The 19,242-nt window shown below is 40.1% G+C and overlaps 1 protein-coding gene across 1 annotated transcript in view; it reads left to right on the top strand.

The window, feature by feature from the left end:
• The window catches only part of GIPC2 (GIPC PDZ domain containing family member 2), a 98,930-nt gene that overhangs the window by 68,639 nt on the left and 11,049 nt on the right, over nucleotides 1-19,242 (top strand). The window contains exons 4-5 of the mRNA XM_007978203.3: nucleotides 1,217-1,323; nucleotides 7,760-7,841. Of these exons, the coding sequence (XP_007976394.2) occupies nucleotides 1,217-1,323; nucleotides 7,760-7,841 (189 nt within the window). The remainder of the gene's footprint in view (nucleotides 1-1,216; nucleotides 1,324-7,759; nucleotides 7,842-19,242) is intronic.

Here is a 19,242-nt window from a genome sequence, read left to right as displayed (position 1 = left end):
GTGCCACCATGCCTGGTTAATTTTTGTATTTTTAGCAGAGATGGAATTTCACCCTGTTGCCCAGGCTGGTCTTCAACTCCTGGGCTCAAGCAGTCTGCCTGCTTTGGTCTCTCAAAGTGCTGAGATTCAGGCATGAGATTACTGTAATCGTTCTGGCCTGAGTCTCCAGTTTCTTTGCAAAAAAAAAAAAAAAAGTGGGTGATCTGGCTACGCATGTCTTACAGCACAATAAGTTATTGGAGTGGGGCCTAAGTAGGGCACATTTCTTCCAATCACCCTCTTTCACTGCCCTTCCCTTTCACTCATTTATGTTACTGCTTGGTAACATATTTGGTGGTGACTCATAGTTTGCAAATACAGGATAAGACACAACAGAAAAAACAAGCATAAGGAAAGTAGTGGCTCCTTGTGGACTCTTGCTCCCTGCTCTTGTCCTTGCTGGCTGCGGGGAATTCCTTCCTTGGAACCTGCTTTCAGGCTTTTATCTTTTGGACCCTATTTCTGTTAGTATGTCAACTCTGATTTTATCCCTTGTGCTTCCAAGAGGTGTGGGCTGGAGCATTGTTCAGGAAAGCTATGGACTTTGAAATCTGGTCTATATCTGCAAGACCCAGTTTTGAATCCCAGCCCCACTTCTTACTGACTTCAGTTCCCTTATCAGTAAAATGAGGGCGATCACCTGTCTCATAGGTTGGTATGAGTATTAAATGGGATTTTTTAACGTAAAGCATCATGCAGAGGGTAGATCCTCAAATAATAGTGCTCTTGTCCCTCTCTTCTCTCTTTTTTTTCTTTAAATTTTTTTGTTTTGTTTCTTCTTTTTCTATCGGTCCCTTGGGAGAAGAAATCTCTCTTCTTTCAAGACATGATTCTTTCTCTTTTTTGTGACCTTGATGAAACCACTTACTCCTCTTTACTCTTTTTATAAAGACTACTGTTTTATTTTTCTTCCTTGTAACTTTGTCTTTCCCATCTGTACATTTTACATATTCCCTTTTCTTAGAGTTAGAACTCTCTCATAAAAACTCTCCTATAAGAATAATGGATGGCAAGTAAATTTATTTTGCTGTGGGAAATTCTATAAGAAGGCCTACCTTTTATCAAATTTCTGTAACAATTGTATATAGTTTTGTGATATAAACCACATTAGCTTTCACAGTAATCTGTTGGGATGCTTTCTGCATATATGTATGTTTCCCTGTTCATTGTATTGTAGAAATAGAGCCGAGGTCAAAGGCTGGAAAGTCATCAGCAGAAAAAATTGGTAGTGGAAGGGCAACACTTCGCCTGAGATCAAAAGGTCCTGCCACCGTGGAAGAAATGGTATGTTATGTTCATTTACTTCCTGTTCTGCTTGGAAATGTTGAGATATTTGTGATTATTGGAACTGGAAATAAAGATAAACTCACAAAGTTAGATAAAATTCCATTCATTCTAATCAAAACTTAGACTTTTAATTCATTGTCTATTTAATCTGGAAATTACTGAAGGTATTTAAAAAGGAAATAAAGAAGTTAAGGACATGAGAAGAGATTGTGATCTATAGAAATTCTCAGCTACCTGTAGGTGACGTCTCTAGACTCTATAGACAGCTGGACTATCTCAAAAACTTAAGTCAACCAAAGCTCTCTGAGAGCCAAGAAAAAGTTTCGGAGCCACCTGTAGGAGTCAACAAAAGAAGATTTTGATAATGAAAGATTATATTCCTAAACCCCTCTTCTCACATAAAAAAACCTTGTAGTCATCTTTGACTCTTTCTGTTCATGTCCCACATTGCTTCCATTAGCAAATCCTAGTGAATCTACCTCTATAAGATACTGGAGTCCAATGACTTCTCACTGCCCCTGCCCACCACTGTGCCGCAAAGCACCATCATCTTATCCTGGATATTGCAATCACCTGTTTAGTACACCTGTGTTCACCCTTGCCTTCTTTCCACCTGTGCTCAGCACAACCTTCAGAATGATCCTTAAAATATGCAGGAGAAATTATGTCACTTTTCTGTTTACAACCCTCCAGTGGTTTCCCATGACACTCAGAATAAAAGCTAAAGTCCTCAGAATGACCAATGTGACCGAACTCCATATTTCTTCTCTGTTCTCAATTCCCACCCCTCTGCCCTGGCTTCCTCTGCTTCAGTCATGCTGGTCTCCTTGCTGTTCCCAAACACTCCAGGTGTATCCCCATCTCAGGCTGTCAGTACTGCTGTTGTCTCTGCCTGAATGTTTTGCCCATTTATCTGCATAGCTTGCTCCCTTGCCATCATTAGGTTTCTGCCCACACATTATCTATCTCAAAGGTCTTTCCCGAGCATCCTGTATAAACAACAACTCCCTCCACCCCTCCCACTGCCCACTCTTCCACGCCCTTAATTTCTGTCGAAGCAATTGTATTAGTCCGTTTTCACACTGCTAATAAAGACATACCTGAGACTGGGTAATTTATAAAGAAAAAGATGTTTAATGGACTCACAGTTATACATGGCTGGGGAGGCCTCACAGTCATGGCGGAAGGTGAAGGAAGAGCAAAGGCACCTCTTATATGGCAGCAGGCAACAGAGTGTGTGCAGGGGAACTGCCCTTTATAAAACCTCAGATCCCGTGAGACTTATTCACTATCACGAGAACAATGGCATGGGAAAAACCTGCCCCCATGATTCAGTTACCTACCACCAGGTCCCTCCCACAACATGTGGGGATTAGGGGAGCTACAATTCAAGATGAGATTTGGGTAGGGACACAGTCAAACCATATCAGCACTAAACACCCTAGGACTCTTTTTATCTCTGATTAATTTTGTCTACTGTCTAGCTCCTTTGCTCACATGTCTTGTTCACTGCTGCATCCCTAGCACCTAGAATAGGACTTGATATACCAAAGGAATGGAAATCTTTGATGCATTGATGAATTAATAAATGATTTCTTTTAGTTTGAGAAAAGCAAGGGTTTTTCTCTTTGACTGACTTTATCTATATACAAGTTAGTGTTTGAGTGAAAAACACCAGAAGGAGAAGTGACAACTAGAGGCAGGAAGGGTGGAGGAAGAACACTGCAGGGTTGGGGTGGTGATGGTAAGGATTCTGAGTGGCAAGCAGCAGGCCCACAGCAGCAGCAAAGGCAAGGGGGGCAAAGCCCTCCTGTGGGTAGACGGGATGTCGAGCAGGTGACTGATGCCTATGAGCCCCAGGGGGGCAAGGCACTGGGCCCTTCTAGGGTCTCCCTGTATGTGAACACTGTCTGGGTTCCTGTGTGTTTGAAGGAAGAAAGAGACAGGTGAACAGTTTTGAGGCTGTTTCACAGAGTGGATCCCAGAACTTGTTGGGTGACAATGTCCAGGGTTGGTCATAAGGGTGGTTTGTTGAAGCAGACACTTAAGGAACCCATGAGGCCAAGACTGTCCTTAGGAGTGTCAAGTCACCCAGGGTGTTGTCAGTTTTGGGAGGATTCAGAGGAAGATCCTGAGTCAAATGCTTGAGTTCTGGGAGAATGAAAGGACTGATTGGAGGCAAATGGCAATGAAGAGAACTGATAGAGCAGAAAGTGTTTTGAAAAGGAGATGTGATGAGGTATGTGAAGGAAACCCAGGGCAGTGACTTCTGGGTGTTTGGAGCCTTTATTTTCCCTCTGTGGCCCAGCACACTGCCTGGTATATTGCTGAAGGCCAGTAAGTGTTTATTGAATGAATAAGCAAATCTCAGTGGAAGAAAGGAATTTATCAGAGAAGAGAAGAACAGAGGGGAAGGAGCTGGCTGTGGGGAGCCGGGAGAATGCCAGCTCTGCCTTTTGCCGGAGGCTGTGAGGAAAAATGAGCAGACCTTTAAACAGCTCACAGAGGAAGCAGGTCAGCAGGAAAAACGCCACATCACTTCAGGAGGAAGGGCATCTTCTAAGGGTTAAATCATCCATCCCTCTTTGTTAAGCTCCTGCTGTGGCAAAGGTGCCTCAATGGAAAAGAGCAGCTTAAGATCTACCTGGGGAGGTAAGAAAGATTCATTCAAAGATAAACATCTAAAAATCCATTCCTATTTTCATAGCCTGTTTAGTAAAATAGGGCAATTAAAAATAGCTCATAATGAAAGGAAAAAGCGATTTGGTGCTAATATTAAATTTGACACAAATGACCTAAAATCTAATTTCAAACACTTTAAGGATTTAAAGGATTTATAGGATTTGAAACAAATCACTCCTTTAATCACCTAGCACAAATTCTGAAAATGGTGTAAGATTCTCTGTATTAGTCCGTTTTTACACTGCTATAAAGAATATCTGAGACTGGGTGATTTAAAAGTAAAGAGGTTTAATTGACTCACATTTCCGCATGACTGGGGAGGCCTCAAGAAACTTACAATCATGGCAGAAGGTGAAGGGGAAGCAAGGCACATCTTACATGGTGGCAGGAGAGAGTGAGTGTGCAGGAGGAACTGTCACTTTTGAAACCATCAGATCTTGTGAGAACTCCCTCACTATCACGAGAACAGCATGGGGGAGACCACCTCATGATGCAGTCACCTCCCACCAGGTCCCTCCCTTGACACGTGGGGATTACAATTCAAGATGGGATTTAGGTGGGCACACAGAGGCAAACCACTTGCATAACCTCATACTTTATTCAATGTGTGCTTGCTGAGACAGGCACAGTCTAAGTGCTGGTGATACAAAGAAGAACAAAGACCCTGTTTCTCTTCTAAAAGGAGAGAAGCATGAAAAGAAACCATTACAACCCAGTGGGATAGGGTTAATGGAAGCAGGTGCAGGATACACTGTATCACAAAGAAGGGGCTGATCAACCATTGTCAGATATTGGGGAAAGAAAGGAGGTCAGAAGACTGGGTGCGGTGGCTCATGCCTATAATCCCAGCACTTTGGGAGGCTAATGTGGGTGGGTTACCTGAGGTCAGGAGTTCGAGACTAGCCTAGCCAATATGATGAAACCCCATCCCTACTAAAAACATAAAAATTAGCCAGGCATGGTGGTGGGCACCTGTAATTCCAGCTACTTGGGAGGCTGAGGCAGGAGAATCACTTGAGCCCAGGAGGTGGAGGTTGCAGTGAGCCGAGATCACACCATTGCACTCCAGTCTGAGTGACAGATTGAGATTCCATCTAAAAAAAAAAAAAAAAAAGGAGGTCAGGAAGAGTTTCTCTCTAGAAGAAATGAGTAAGTGAGTTCAAAATGGGGAAGAAGAGTGTTCTAGGCATGGAACAATAATGGGTTTTGGGGACCTGTAAGCTGTCCATGAGATTGGAGTGTGGGGTGCTGGAAGTACTGGTTAGGGGTGATGAGGCTGGAGGCATAGGCTGGGGTTAGGATGTGAAGGGCCTTGTGGATAATGAGGGAGCCATTTAAGAATTATGAGGGGAGTAACACAATCAGTTTTGTGTTTTAGAAAAATCCCTTGGTTCCAAGGGATGGGTTGTTGAGCAGCTTGGATTTGAGAGGGTGAAGACCAAAGGCAGGGAGACAAAATAGGAAACCTCTACAAATCAGAAAAGATGAGGACTAAACACTGGCAAACAGCATGTGGATGGAGAAGAGGTGATAGATCCAGATCTGTTTTGTAGCAAATAGGAAATATTAGAATGGTAAAATATTGGTGGCCATTTGTGTATGAGGAGTACTGTCTCTTGTCACCATAACTTAAAACGTGCCTGGATAGATGTAAAGGTTAATACCTGTTAGTTTGTGTAGCCTGTTGCTTTATACAGACAGTTCAAGATACATTGTAATGAAGGCAAGAGCAATATATTGTCTGTTATTGTTTTTAAGGTTTAGTTCTTGTAAATAAAGATGTGAGAAAGTTGTACTAATATCTTCAAGGAAATAGATTTTTATTTGCTATAAAATGCATGATTTTAATAAAACTTGAGATTACAAAACAATATATATTTATAACAGTATTGAAAGTAACATGAAATTCTTATAATCTAAATCATGAATTCTACATTTACATGTATAGTTGAGTAGTTAACATCTTTGGGCAATTCCATTTTCAGCTATGAAGCCATTTAAAGCCAAGTATTGAAATAAACTGAGCAGAATTTACCAAATATTAAACCAAAAAGTTAAAATAATATTTCTACTGAAATGTTTAGTAATTGTTTTGGGAAGAACAAAAATGTTTTGGTACCATTAATACATAACACAACAATGATCTTAAAAATATTATTTTATCATTTCATTCTTATAAAATTTCATTTTTTGGTGTATTTTTATAATGTATACAATATATTGATATGGTGATACATTTGTAATTTGTAAACAATACATACAATAAAGTTAAAAATACACAATAATGGTATTTGTTCAGAAATGTTTTACTCTTGGGATGAGCCATCAAAAGTTTGAAGACTCCGGCCTGCACAATAAAGACCAAAATCCTTTTCATGGTACACAGGACCCCTCAAGATCTAGTCGTATTTGTCACTGTGTTCTCCAGCTACATGGGACTTCTGGCATCCCTCTAACATGACTCCCTGACCTTACTTAGACTTTGCCTATCTATTACATCCTACTTGAAGTGTCCTCTCCTGCTTATCTCCTCTTCATCATTGAAAACGCAGTTCTTGGCTGGGCGTGGTGGCTCAGGCCTGTAATCCCAGCACTTTAGGAGGCTGAGGTGGGCGGATCACTTGAGTCCAGGAATTCGAGACCAGCCTGGCCAACAGGGTGAAAACCCCGTCTCTACTAAAAAAATACAAAAAATTAGCTGGGCATGGTGGTGCACGCCTGTAATCCCAGCTACTTGGGAGGCAGAGGTTGCAGTGAACTGAGATCACACCACTGCACTTCAGCCTGGACAACAGAAGGAGACTTTGTCTCAAACAAAACAAAACAAAACAAAAGAAGACAAAACAAAACAAAACAAAAAACAAAACCCCCCACAGTTCTTAAGACATCCTTCTTTTTTTCTGAGACAGAGTCTTGCCCTTTTGTCAGGCTGGAGTGCAGTGGCAGAATTATGGCTCACTACAGCCTCATTATCCTGGGCTTAAGTGATCTTCTCACTTTAGCCTTCTGAGTGGCTGGGACTAAAGGTGCATACCACCACACCTGGTTACTTTTTAATTAAATTAATTAACTGGTAGAGAGAGAGTCTTGCCATATTACCCAGGCTTGTCTAGACCTCTCAGGCTCAAGTGATCCTCCCATTTTAGCCTCCCAAGTGGCTGAGATTACAAGCATGTGCCACCACACCCAGCTAATTATTTTAATTAATGAATTTTTTTTTTTTTTTTTTTTTTTTTTTTTTTGTGGAGATGGAGTCTCACCATGTTGCCTGGGCTGGTCTTGAACTCCTAGGCTGAAGCAACTCTCCCACCTCAGCCTTGCAAAATGCTGGGATTACCGGCATGAGCCACTGTGCTCAGCCAAGTCACCTTCTTTCTAAAGTCTTCCATGACTGTTAGCGATATAAATTTGCTTCCTTCCCTGTGATGCTTCTGTAAGTTTTATATCCTTTAAAAACTGTTGCATGTTATTTATTTTCACATCTGTTTCCTCTTCTAGATTGTTAGCTACTTGGGGATGGTGTTCCTGGCTTTCTTTTTCGAATCCACAACTCTTAGTGCAGACACTAAAAATAAGTATTTACTGTATTGATATGTATTTAGTTACAGAGCACATTCTAGATATATTTCCGTTAAAATTAGCTGAAGTACACAATCATGAACTGGCTCCACATCAGACTTTCTCTTGTGTATGCCCTGACAATCAAGAGATTTTGTTATATAATATCTTATTTCTCTCTTTTTTGATAAAGCCTTCTGAAACCAAAGCAAAGGCAATTGAAAAGATTGATGATGTTCTTGAATTATACATGGGAATTCGAGATATTGATTTAGGTAAGATTATACTATTTTAAAAAGTCTTGTATCTCTTAATCTGCTTAATGTTTATGTCTTATTTGTACATATAGCCAATTATACTTTTGAAGATAAAAATATTTGTGGTGTGATGAAAATAATAATGGACATAAAGATAAGAATATCGAAAAGAAGACCTGGCCCTTACCCCTTTCTAGCTATGAGGTCTTAGTGCCAAGTAAACTTTAAACCATTTTAGTTAGTTCTTAGTCATTAAACTGTGACTACTGTCTCCTTTAGTGTTGTTTTTTTTTTGGATTTAAAAAATATACATAAAATGAATTTTGTAGATAATACCTATAAAAGGCATTATTATTTGATATATCAGATGTACATTGATTAAATTGCACCCTTTAACAGGGTTACTGAAGCCCTATGAACAAAGAATTAGAAATATGAAGAAAGAGGACACATTTGGCATATGACTGAGAAGAGCAGTTGAACAGTTGAATTTCTGTGTGTTTCTTATGTCATCATTAGGCTGTCAGGGTCTTGATTTATCAGTTAAGACTCTACCAGTTGCAAATGACCAAAACAAAGACCAAACAAAAAACCCTACTTCCAGCTGGCTTAAGGAAAAAAAAATGAGAAACTTATTGGTTCTTATAATTGAAAAGTCCAGAGCTAGACCTTGGCTTCAAGAATGGCTGGATGCTGAATTTTCATGGTGTCATCAGGATGTGATTTCTCTTCTCTCAGTCCTGGCTTCATTTCAGGTCCCTGTGGTATCCCCTGACAGCTTCAGTCTCTCCCTCATGGGGCCAAAATGACTACCATTGCTCCAGCCTCTACATCCTCATGGCATCAAGCACAATTAGAAGGAGGGAGGACCTCTTCCAAACCATTCGAACAAAATGCCCAATATTGTCTCTGGTTGGTCTGATTGGCTCAAGTGAGCCAGTTCCTGAGGCCAGGAGGATGGTTAGGTCTGGGTTGAATGCTCTGGAACTGAGAGTGACCCTGAAATACAAGGGTCAAGCGTGTGAAAAGGCCTGACCCTTCTCATGCAGAAGCAAGATAAGTGCCCACTAAGTAGGGCAGTTGCATGCTGGGTAGAGAAAAGGGAGTAAATGTACACTCCAGTGTGGAGGTTTATATCTGCATGCATTCACAGGTATGCATTTGAATCAGGTACTTTATGCATTTTTTAAAGGTAAGAACTTGACTATTTTGTTTATCCACTAGCAGGTAGAGTGTTTGAAGCCCATTTATTCTTTTCTACTTCCACTCATTTTCCATTTTCCTTTTAGAATTACCAAAAACAAAACAAATTTAGCTTAAAAATCTCAATTGGCTTTTATTTGCAACTCTAGTATCAGGCAGCACCTCAAAATGAGTGCTCTGATGAGCTGAGCAGAGGAGGTTGACTCTATAGTCAGAAAATGGCTGAAGAAAGCAGAAACAGAACAAAGAGTGGGTTCCCATTGCAAGGTTACTTTCTTTGTAAAGGTGAAACCAGAGGGAATTTCCTTATCATGCCAGCTAATCTGGGGATTTGGCTATTACCTTTCTTTCTCCTGATTTCATGGAAGGTCAGATAAACAACTTAGTTTGGCTTAGTGAGTGGAACTTCAGCATGAGTAACTCCATTTTGGTTTGGTCTATTAGGCCTAGTACAGGAGCTCAGTCCAAACCAATCACCTCCTATAAATTTTATTTAACAGAATCTGTTCTTATTTTCTCTCTTGCCTATGTGAACTTTTATTTTTTAATTTTTGAGACAGGATCTCACTCTGTCACCCAGGCTGGAGTGCAGTGACACAATCGTAGTTCACTGCAGCCTTGATTCCTGGGGCCAAGCCCTTCTCCTACCTCAGCCTCCCATGTAGCTAGGACCACAGGTGTGTGCCTCCATACCTGGCTATTTATTTTATTTTATATATTTATTTATTTATTTATTTTTTCTATGTCTGGAGTTTTCTATTTGAGAATATTTTTAAATTAATAGACTTTACATTTCCAGAAAAATTGAGCAGAAAGTACAGTTTCCATTTATTCCTCTCCTTTGCACAGTTATCTATTATTAACAAATCTTGCATTAGTGTGATACATTTGTTTCAGTTGAACTAATATTGATACATTATTATTATTATTTTGATTGTATGTTGAAACGATTTTTTTTCTTTATTATTGTTATTATTATACTTTAAGTTCTAGGGTACATGTGCATAACATGCAGGTTTGTTACATATGTATACTTGTGCCATGTTGGTGTGCTGCACCCATCAACTCGTCAGCACCCATCAACTTGTCATTTACATCAGGTATAACTCCCAATGCAATCCCTCCCCCCTCCCACTCCCCATGATAGGCCCCGGTGTGTGATGTTCGCCTTCCTGAGTCCAAGTGATCTCATTGTTCAGTTCCCACCTATGAGTGAAAACATGTGGTGTTTGGTTTTCTGTTCTTGCGATAGTTTGCTGAGAATGATGGTTTCCAGCTGCATCCATGTCCCTACAAAGGACATGAACTCATCCTTTTTTATGGCTGCATGGTATTCCATGGTGTATATGTGCCACATTTTCTTAATCCATTCTGTCACTGATGGACATTTGGGTTGATTCCAAGTCTTTGCTATTGTGAATAGTGCCGCAGTGAACATACATGTGCATGTGTCTTTATAGCAGCATGATTTATAATCCTTTGGGTATATACCCAGTAATGGGATGGCTGGGTCATATGGTACTTCTAGTTCTAGATCTTTGAGGAATCGCCATACTGTTTTCCATAATGGCGGAACTAGTTTACAGTCTCACCAGCAGTGTAAAAGTGTTCCTATTTCTCCACATCCTCTCCAGCACCTGTTGTTTCCTGACTTTTTAATGATCGCCATTCTAACTGGTGTGAGATGGTATCTCATTGTGGTTTTGATTTGCGTTTCTCTGATGGCCAGTGATGACGAGCATTTTTTTCATGTGTCTGTTGGCTGTATGCATGTCTTCTTTTATTTTTCAAAAATAATTTTTTTGGTAGAGATGAGGTCTTGCTATGTTGCTCAGGCTCAAGTGATCCCCCTGTCTTGACCTCTCATAGTGCAGGGAGAGATTACAGGTATGAGCCATCATTGCCAGCCCTGAGTGAACTTTTAAAATAAAATTTCTGTACTGGATATACAAATGCTGTCTGCAACTTAAAAACATTGGTAGTTTGTTCCTTGCTCCTTGGAGAAAAATGTAAAATTTTCCTATAGATTCTTTTTTCCTCTGTGCAGACAGGAAGTTAAAGCTGAAAACCAATGTCTGACAACTTCTCTTTCCAATCCTTTTGCCTGGCTAATTTTTTTAATTTTAATTTTTGTAGAGATGGGGTCTCCCTGTGTTACCTAGGCTGGCCTTGAACTCCTGGGCTCAAGCCATTCTCTTGCCTTGATTTCCCAAAGTGTTGGAATTATAGTCGTTGAGCTGCTGAGCCCAGCCTCAGTCTCCTGTTTTGAAACTGCCCCTCTCAAGGAACAACAGAATCCATGCTATGGTCTGGAGTGAATCACAGACACAGGGCCTAGGAAAAGATCTAACTAGGAATAAAGACAAACATACACATAAACATGTATACTTTTAGACATATAAGGAAATATGTAACATATAAATAGAGGCATCAACATGTACATAAATCAAATTTAGAATAGAAATGTTTATTTGTACAACAGTCTTGGGCTGTGGGCCATTCTTTAATGGTATTTTGCCATATGGGAGGGAAGCAAATACATGTATGTATACATGAATTTTTACATATACATACACACATATGCATAGGTGTATTTATGCTCACATACAGTAACAGAGATATGATATAGTATTGCTTATAGGCATATATATTTGGCTCGAGGCCCTAACCCTAAAACTAACCCTAAAAGAGACCAGCTTGGGCAACATAGTGAGATGAGACCCTGTCTCTAGTAAAAAAAAAAAATTAGCCAGGCATGGTGGTATGCACCTGAAGTCCTAGCCACTTGAGAGTCTGAAGCAGGAGGATTGCTTGAGTCCGAGAGTTTGAAGCTGCAGTGAGCTAGGATGGTGCCACTGCACTTTAGACTGGGCAACAGAGTGAGATCCTGTCTCTAAAAAAACAAAAATAAGTAAATAAAAAAAAAAAGAAAAAAAGAAAATGCAGCTTAAAAAAAGGAAATTCAGGGCACTAAACATTCCTTACAAATTCTTTGTAAATTAACTAGAAATTTCTTTGTAAAGTGAATTAGTCATCTGTAAAAAATTCCTCTAATTGACATTAAAAGCCATTATCATTACACATGATTAGCAATGTGGTCAGTTTCCCAGGGAGGTAAAGTGTAATTATTTGAAGAATGCAAACCATTGTTAAATAAGGAATTTCTTTCATTATTCAGATCTGATTAGCGTGAAATATAAATCACAAGTGTGGTACTGATTTAACAGACAAATATATTTACTTGTACAAATATTCTCAGTATTTCTTAGCTTTCAGAAATACTAATTCTTAATGCAAATTACATTAACATCACATTTTTCTGTATTAATGTAAGTATATATTTTAAAAATTTAAAAAGTAGTATGGCAACAATGTGTCTTAGAACACTATCCTCAAAAAAGGATTAAGAGGTTTTATTATTTGAAAATGGAAAATAAATGAATTTTTTTTTGAGATGGAGTCTTGCTCTGTCGCCCAGGCTGGAGTGCAGTGGTGTGATCTCGGCTCACTGCAAGCTCCGCCTCCTGGGTTCACACCATTCTCCTGCCTCAGCCTCCTGAGTAGCTGGGACTACTCAGTAGCAGGCACCTGCCACCATGCCCGGTTAATTTTTTGTATTTTTAGTAGAGACGAGGTTTCACCATGTTAGCCAGGATGGTCTCGATCTCCTGATCTGGTGATCCACTCGCCTCAGCCTCCCAAAGTGCTGAAATTACAGGCGTGAGCCACCATGCCTGGCAATTTAAATGAATTTTTGTAGAGAGTAATCCTGAAGATGAAAGTGCTTCATTTGATTGTAAAGTTTAGTTGTGAACTATGACTTTTCTACCAACCAGTGTCAACATAGGTCACCTTGGGATGTTATCCATGAAAAAAAATAAACGTTCTAAAAGACGTTGAATCCTATAAGGCCTCATATAGTCTTGACCTAACTCAGTATAAAGTTGTATCATACAAGTTTCTTCCTGAATGTTTAAGGAAACTGTGTAAGTTGTATATAGAATTATAATGTTTTCTGATGATACCAGTTTAGGAGTTTGGAGATCATCCAAGCAACTTTAGAATTTTAGGATTTCAAATATATTGAGATCCTGAGATGTGTGAAAAGAAGATTGATTGTTTCTAAGTCATTTATTCTATAACATCTTTTCTTTTTAAAAATTTTACTACGTTGCTTTTGGAACAGATACGAAGTCTGTTATAGCTCTTGAAAAAGTGTGCAGTAATGGTGTTTCATTTATTTTATTTTTATTATACTTTAAGTTCTAGGGTATGTGTGCACAACGTGCAGGTTTGTTACATATGTATACATGTGCCATGTTGGTGTGCTGCACTCATTAACTCGTCATTTACATTGGGTATATCTCCTAATGCTAGCCCTCCCACCTCCCCCCTCCCCACGACAGGCCCCGGTGTGTGAAGTTCCCCTTCCGGTGTCCAAGTGATCTCATTGTTCAATTCCCACCTATGAGTGAGAACATGCAGTGTTTGGTTTTCTGTTCTTGCGATAGTTTGCTGAGAATGATGGTTTCCAGCTGCATCCATGTCCCTACAAAGGACATGAACTCATCCTTTTTTATGGCTGCATAGTATTCCGTGGTGTATATGTGCCACATTTTCTTAATCCATTCTGTCACTGATGGACATTTGGGTTGGTTCCAAGTCTTTGCTATTGTGAATAGTGCTTCAATAAACATACGTGTGCATGTGTCTTTATAGCAGCATGATTTATAATCCTTTGGGTATATACCCAGTAATGGGATTGCTGGGTCAAACGGTATTTCTAGTTCTAGATCCTTGAGGAATCACCACACTGTCTTCCACAGTGGTTGAACTAGTTTACAGTCTCACCAGCAGTGTAAAAGTGTTCCTGTTTCTCCACGTCCTCTCCAGCACCTGTTGTTTCTTGACTTTTTAATGATTGCCATTCTAGCTGGTGTGAGATGGTATCTCATTGTGGTTTTGATTTGCATTTCTCTGATGGCGAGTGATGATGAGCATTTTTTCATGTGTGTGTTGGCTGCATACATATCTTCTTTTGAGAAGTGTCTGTTCATATCCTTCACCCACTTTTTGATGGGGTTGTTTTTTTCTTGTAAATTTGTTGGGGTTCTTTGTAGGTTCTGGATATTAGCCCTTTGTCAGATAAGTAGATTGCAAAAATTTTCTCCCATTCTGTAGATTGCCTGTTCACTCTGATGGTAGTTTCTTTTGCTGTGCAGAAGCTCTTTAGTTTAATTAGATCCCATTTGTCAATTTTGGCTTTTGTTGCCATTGCTTTTGGTGTTTTAGACATGAAGTCCTTGCCCGTGCCTATGTCCTGAATGGTATTGCCTAGGTTTTCTTCAAGGGTTTTTATGGTTTTAGGTCTAACATTTAAGTCTTTAATCCATCTTGAATTAATTTTTGTATAAGGAAGGGATCCAATTTCAGCTTTCTGCATATGGCTAGCCAATTTTTCCAGCACCATTTATTAAATAGGGAATCCTTTCCCCATTTCTTGTTTTTGTCAGGTTTGTCAAAGATCCAGTAGTTGTAGATGTGTGATATTATTTCTGAGGGCTCTCTTCTGTTCCATTGGTCTATATATCTGTTTTGGTACCAGTACCATGCTGTTTTGGTTACTGTGGCCTTGGAGTATAGTTTGACGTCAGGTAGTGTGATGCCTCTAGCTTTATTCTTTTGGCTTAGGATTGTCTTGACAACATGGGCTCTTTTTTGGTTCCATGTGAACTTTAAAGTAGTTTTTTCCAATTCTGTGAAGAAAGTCGTTGGTAGTTTAATGGGGATGGCATTGAATCTATAAGTTACCTTGGGCAGTATGGCCATTTTCATGATATTGAGTCTTCGTTTCCATGAGCATGGAATGTTCTTCCATTTGATGTGTCCTCTTTTATGTCATTGAGCAGTGGGTTTGTAGTTCTCCTTGAAGAGGTCCTTCACATCCCTTGTAAGTTGGATTCCTAGGTATTTTATTCTCTTTGAAGCAATTGTGAATGGGAGTTCACTCATGATTTGGCTCTCTGTTTGTTATTGGTGTATAAGAATGCCTGTGAGTTTTGGCCGGGTGCGGTGGCTCAAGCCTGTAATCCCAGCACTTTGGGAGGCCGAGACGGGCGGATCACGAGGTCAGGATATCGAGACCATCCTGGCGAACACAGTGAAACCCCGTCTCTACTAAAAATACAAAAAACTAGCCGGGCGAGGTGGCGGGCGCCTGTAGTCCCAGCTACTTGGGAGGCTGAGGCAGGAGAATGGCGTAAACCCGGGAGGCGGAGCTTGCAGTGAGCTGAGATCCGGCCACTGCAGTCCAGCCCGGGCTACAGAGCAAGACTCCATCTCAAAAAAAAAAAAAAAAAAAAAAAAAAAAAAAGGAATGCTTGTGAGTTTTGCACATTGATTTTGTATCCTGAGACTTTGTTGAAGTTGCTTATCAGCTTAAGGAGATTTTGGGCTGAAACGATGGGGTTTTGTAAATATACAGTCATGTTGTCTGCAACAGGGACAGTTTGACCTCCTCTTTTCCTAATTGAATTCCTTGTATTTCTTTCTCCTGCCTGATTGTCCTGGCCAGAACTTCCAACCCTATGTCGAATAGGAGTGGTGAGAGAGGGCATCCCTGTCTTTGCCAGTTTTCAAAGGCAGTGCTTCCAGTTTTCGCCCATTCAGTATGATATTGGCTGTGGGTTTGTCATGAATAGCTCTTATTATTTTGAGATACATCCCATTAATACCTAATTTATTGAGAGTTTTTAGCATGAAGGGCTGTTGAATTTTGTCAAAGGCCTTTTCTGCATCTATTGAGATAATCATGTGGTTTTTGTGTTTGGTTCTGTTTATGATGGATTATGTTTATTGATTTGCATATGTTGAGCCAGCCTTGCATCCCAGGAATGAAGCCAACTTGATCGTGGTGATTAAGCTTTTTGATGTGCTGCTGGATTTGGCTTGCCAGTATTTTATTGAGGATTTTCGCATTGATGTTCATCAGGGATATTGGTCTAAAATTCTCTTTTTGTTGTGTCTCTGCCAGGCTTTGGTATCAGGATGATGCTGGCCTTATGAAATGAGTTAAGGAGGATTCCCTCTTTTTCTATTGATTGGAATAGTTTCAGAAGGAGCAGTACCAGCTCCTCCTTGTACCTCTGGTAGAATTCGGCCGTGAATCCATCTGGTCTTGGACTTTTTTTGGTGGGTAGGCTATGAATTATTGCCTCAATTTCAGAGCCTGTTATTGGTCTATTCAGGGATTCAACTTCTTCCTGGTTTAGTCTTGGGAGGGTGTATGTGTCCAGGAATTTATCCATTTCTTCTAGATTCTCTAGTTTATTTGCGTGGAGGTGTTTATAGTATTCTCTGATGGTAGATTGTATTTCTGTGGAATTGGTGGTGATATCCCCTTTGTCATTTTTTTATTGCATCTATTTGATTCTTCTCTCTTTTCTTCTTTATTAGTCTGGCTTGTGGTCTATCTATTTTGTTGATCTTTTCAAAATACCAGCTCCTGGATTCATTGATTTTTTGAAGGGTTTTTTGTGTCTCTATCTCCTTCAGTTCTGTTCTGATCTTAGTTATTTGTTGCCTTCTGCTAGCTTTTGAATGTGTTTGCTCTTGCTTCTCTAGTTCTTTTAATTGTGATGCCTGGGTGTCAATTTTAGATCTTTCCTGCTTTCTCTTGTGGGCCTTAGTTCTATAAATTTCCCTCTACATGCAGCTTTAAATGTGTCTCCGAGATTCTGGTATGTTGTGTCTTTGTTCTCATTGGTTTCAAAGAACATCTTTATCTCTGCCTTTATTTAATTATGTACCCAGTAGTCATTCAGGAGCAGGTTGTTCAGTTTCCATGTAGTTGAGTGGTTTTGAGTGAGTTTGTTAATCCTGAGTTCTAGTTTGATTGCACTGTGGTCTGAGAGACCGTTTGTTATAATTTCTGTTCTTGTACATTTGCTGAGGAGTGCTTTACTTCCAACTATGCGGTCAATTTTGGAATAAGTGCAATGTGGTGCTGAGAAAAATGTATATTCTGTTGATTTGGGTGGAGAGTTCTGTAGATGTCTGTTAGGTCTGCTTGCTGCAGAGATGAGTTCAATTCCTGGATATCCTTGTTAACTTTCTGTCTCGTTGATCTGTCTAATGTTGACAGTGGGGTGTTGAAGTCTCCCATTATTATTGTGTGAGAGACTAAGTCTCTTTGGAGGTCTCTAAGGACTTGCTTTATGAATCTGGGTGCTCCCGTATTGGGTGCATATATATTTAGGATAGTTAGCTCTTCTTGTTGAATTGATCCCTTTAGCATCGTGTAATGGCCTTCTTTGTCTCTTCTGATCTTTATTGGTTTAAAGTCTGTTTTATCAGAGACTAGGATGGCAACCTGTGCTTTTTTTTTGTTTTCCATTTGCTTTGTAGATCATCCACCATCCCTTTATTTTGAGCCTATGCTATGTCTCTGCATGTGAGATGGGTCTCCTGAATACAGCACACTGATAGGTCTTGACTCTATCCAATTTGCCAGTCTGTGTCTTTTAATTGGGGCATTTAGCCCATTTACATTTAAGGTTAATATTGTTATATGTGAATTTGATCCTGTCATTATAATGTTAGCTGGCTATTTTGCTCATTTGTTGATGCAGTTTCTTCCTAGCATCGATGGTCTTTACAATTTGACATGTTTTTGCAGTGGCTGGTGCCGGTTGTTCCTTTCCATGTTTAGTGCTTCCTTTAGGGGCTCTTGTAAGGCAGGCCTGGTGTGACAAAATCTCTCAGCATTTGCTTGTCTGTAAAGGATTTTATTTCTCCTTTGCTTATGAAGCTTAGTTTGGCTGGATATGAAATTCTGGGTTGAAAATTCTTTTATTTAATAATGTTGAATATTGGCCCCCTACTCTCTTCTGGGTAGTAGAGTTTCTGGTGAGAGATCCACTGTTAGTCTGATGGGATTCTCTTTGTGGGTAACCCGACCTTTCTCTCTGGCTGCCCTTAACATTTTTTCCTTCATTTCAACCTTGGTAAATATGACAATTATGTGTCTTGGAGTTGCTCTTCTCAAGGAGTATCTTTATGGCATTCTGTGTATTTTCTGAATTTGAATGTTGGCCTGCCTTGCTAGGTTGGGGAAGTTCTCCTGGATACTATCCTAAAGAGTGTTTTCCAACTTGGTTCATTCTCCCCGTTACTTTCAGGTACACCAATCAGACGTAGATTTGATCTTTTCACATAGTCCCATATTTCTTGGAGGCTTTGTTTGTTTCTTTTTACTCTTTTTTCTCTAAACTTCTCTTCTCGCTTCATTTCATTCATTTGATCTTCAATCACTGATACCTTTTCTTCCACTTGATCAAATCAGCTACTAAAGCTGTACATGCATCATGTACTTCTCATGCCATGGTTTTCAGCTCCATCAGGTCATTTAAGGTCTTCTCTACACTGTTTATTCTAGTTAGCCATTCGTCTAATCTTTTTTCAAGGTTTTTAGCTTCTTTGTAATGGGTTTGAACATCCTCCTTTAGCTTGGAGAAGTTTGTTATTACCGATCATCTGAAGCCTTCTTCTCTCAACTCGTCAAAGTCATTCTCTGTCCAGCTTTGTTCCATTTTTGGTGAGGAACTGCTTTCCTTTGGAGGAGAGGAGGCACTCTGATTTTTAGAATTTTCAGCTTTTCTGCTCTGGTTTCTCCCCAACTTTGTGGTTTTATCTACCTTTGATCTTTGATGATGATGATGACGTCCAGATGGGGTTTTGGTGTAGATGTCCTTTCTGTTTGTTAGTTTTCCTTCTAATGGTCAGGACCCTTAGCTGCAGGTCTGTTGGAGTTTGCTGCAGGTCCACTCCAGACCCTGTTTGCCTGTGTATCACCAGTGGAGGCTGCAGAACAGCAAATATTGCAGAACGGCAAATGTTGCTGTCTGATCGTTCCTCTGGAAACTTTGTCTCAGTGGGGCATCTGGCCATATGAGGTGTCAGTCAGCACCTACTGGGAGGTGCCTCCCAGTTAGGCTACTCGGGGGTCAGGGACCCACTTGAGGAGGCAGTCTGTCCATTCTCAGATCTCAAACTCCATGCTGGGAGAACCACTACTGTCTTCAAAACTGTCAGGGATGTTAAAGTCTGCAGAAGTTTCTGCTGCCTTTTTTTCAGCTATGCCCTGCCTGCAGAGGTGGAGTCTACAGAGGCAGGCAGGCCTCCTTGAGCTGTGGTGGGCTCCACCCAGTTTGAGCTT

Source organism: Chlorocebus sabaeus, chromosome 20 (assembly GCF_047675955.1).
Source record: "Chlorocebus sabaeus isolate Y175 chromosome 20, mChlSab1.0.hap1, whole genome shotgun sequence".
Taxonomy (NCBI): domain Eukaryota; kingdom Metazoa; phylum Chordata; class Mammalia; order Primates; family Cercopithecidae; genus Chlorocebus; species Chlorocebus sabaeus.
The sequence above is the reverse complement of the archived record's forward strand: the minus strand, read 5'-3'. Positions and strand labels throughout refer to the sequence as shown.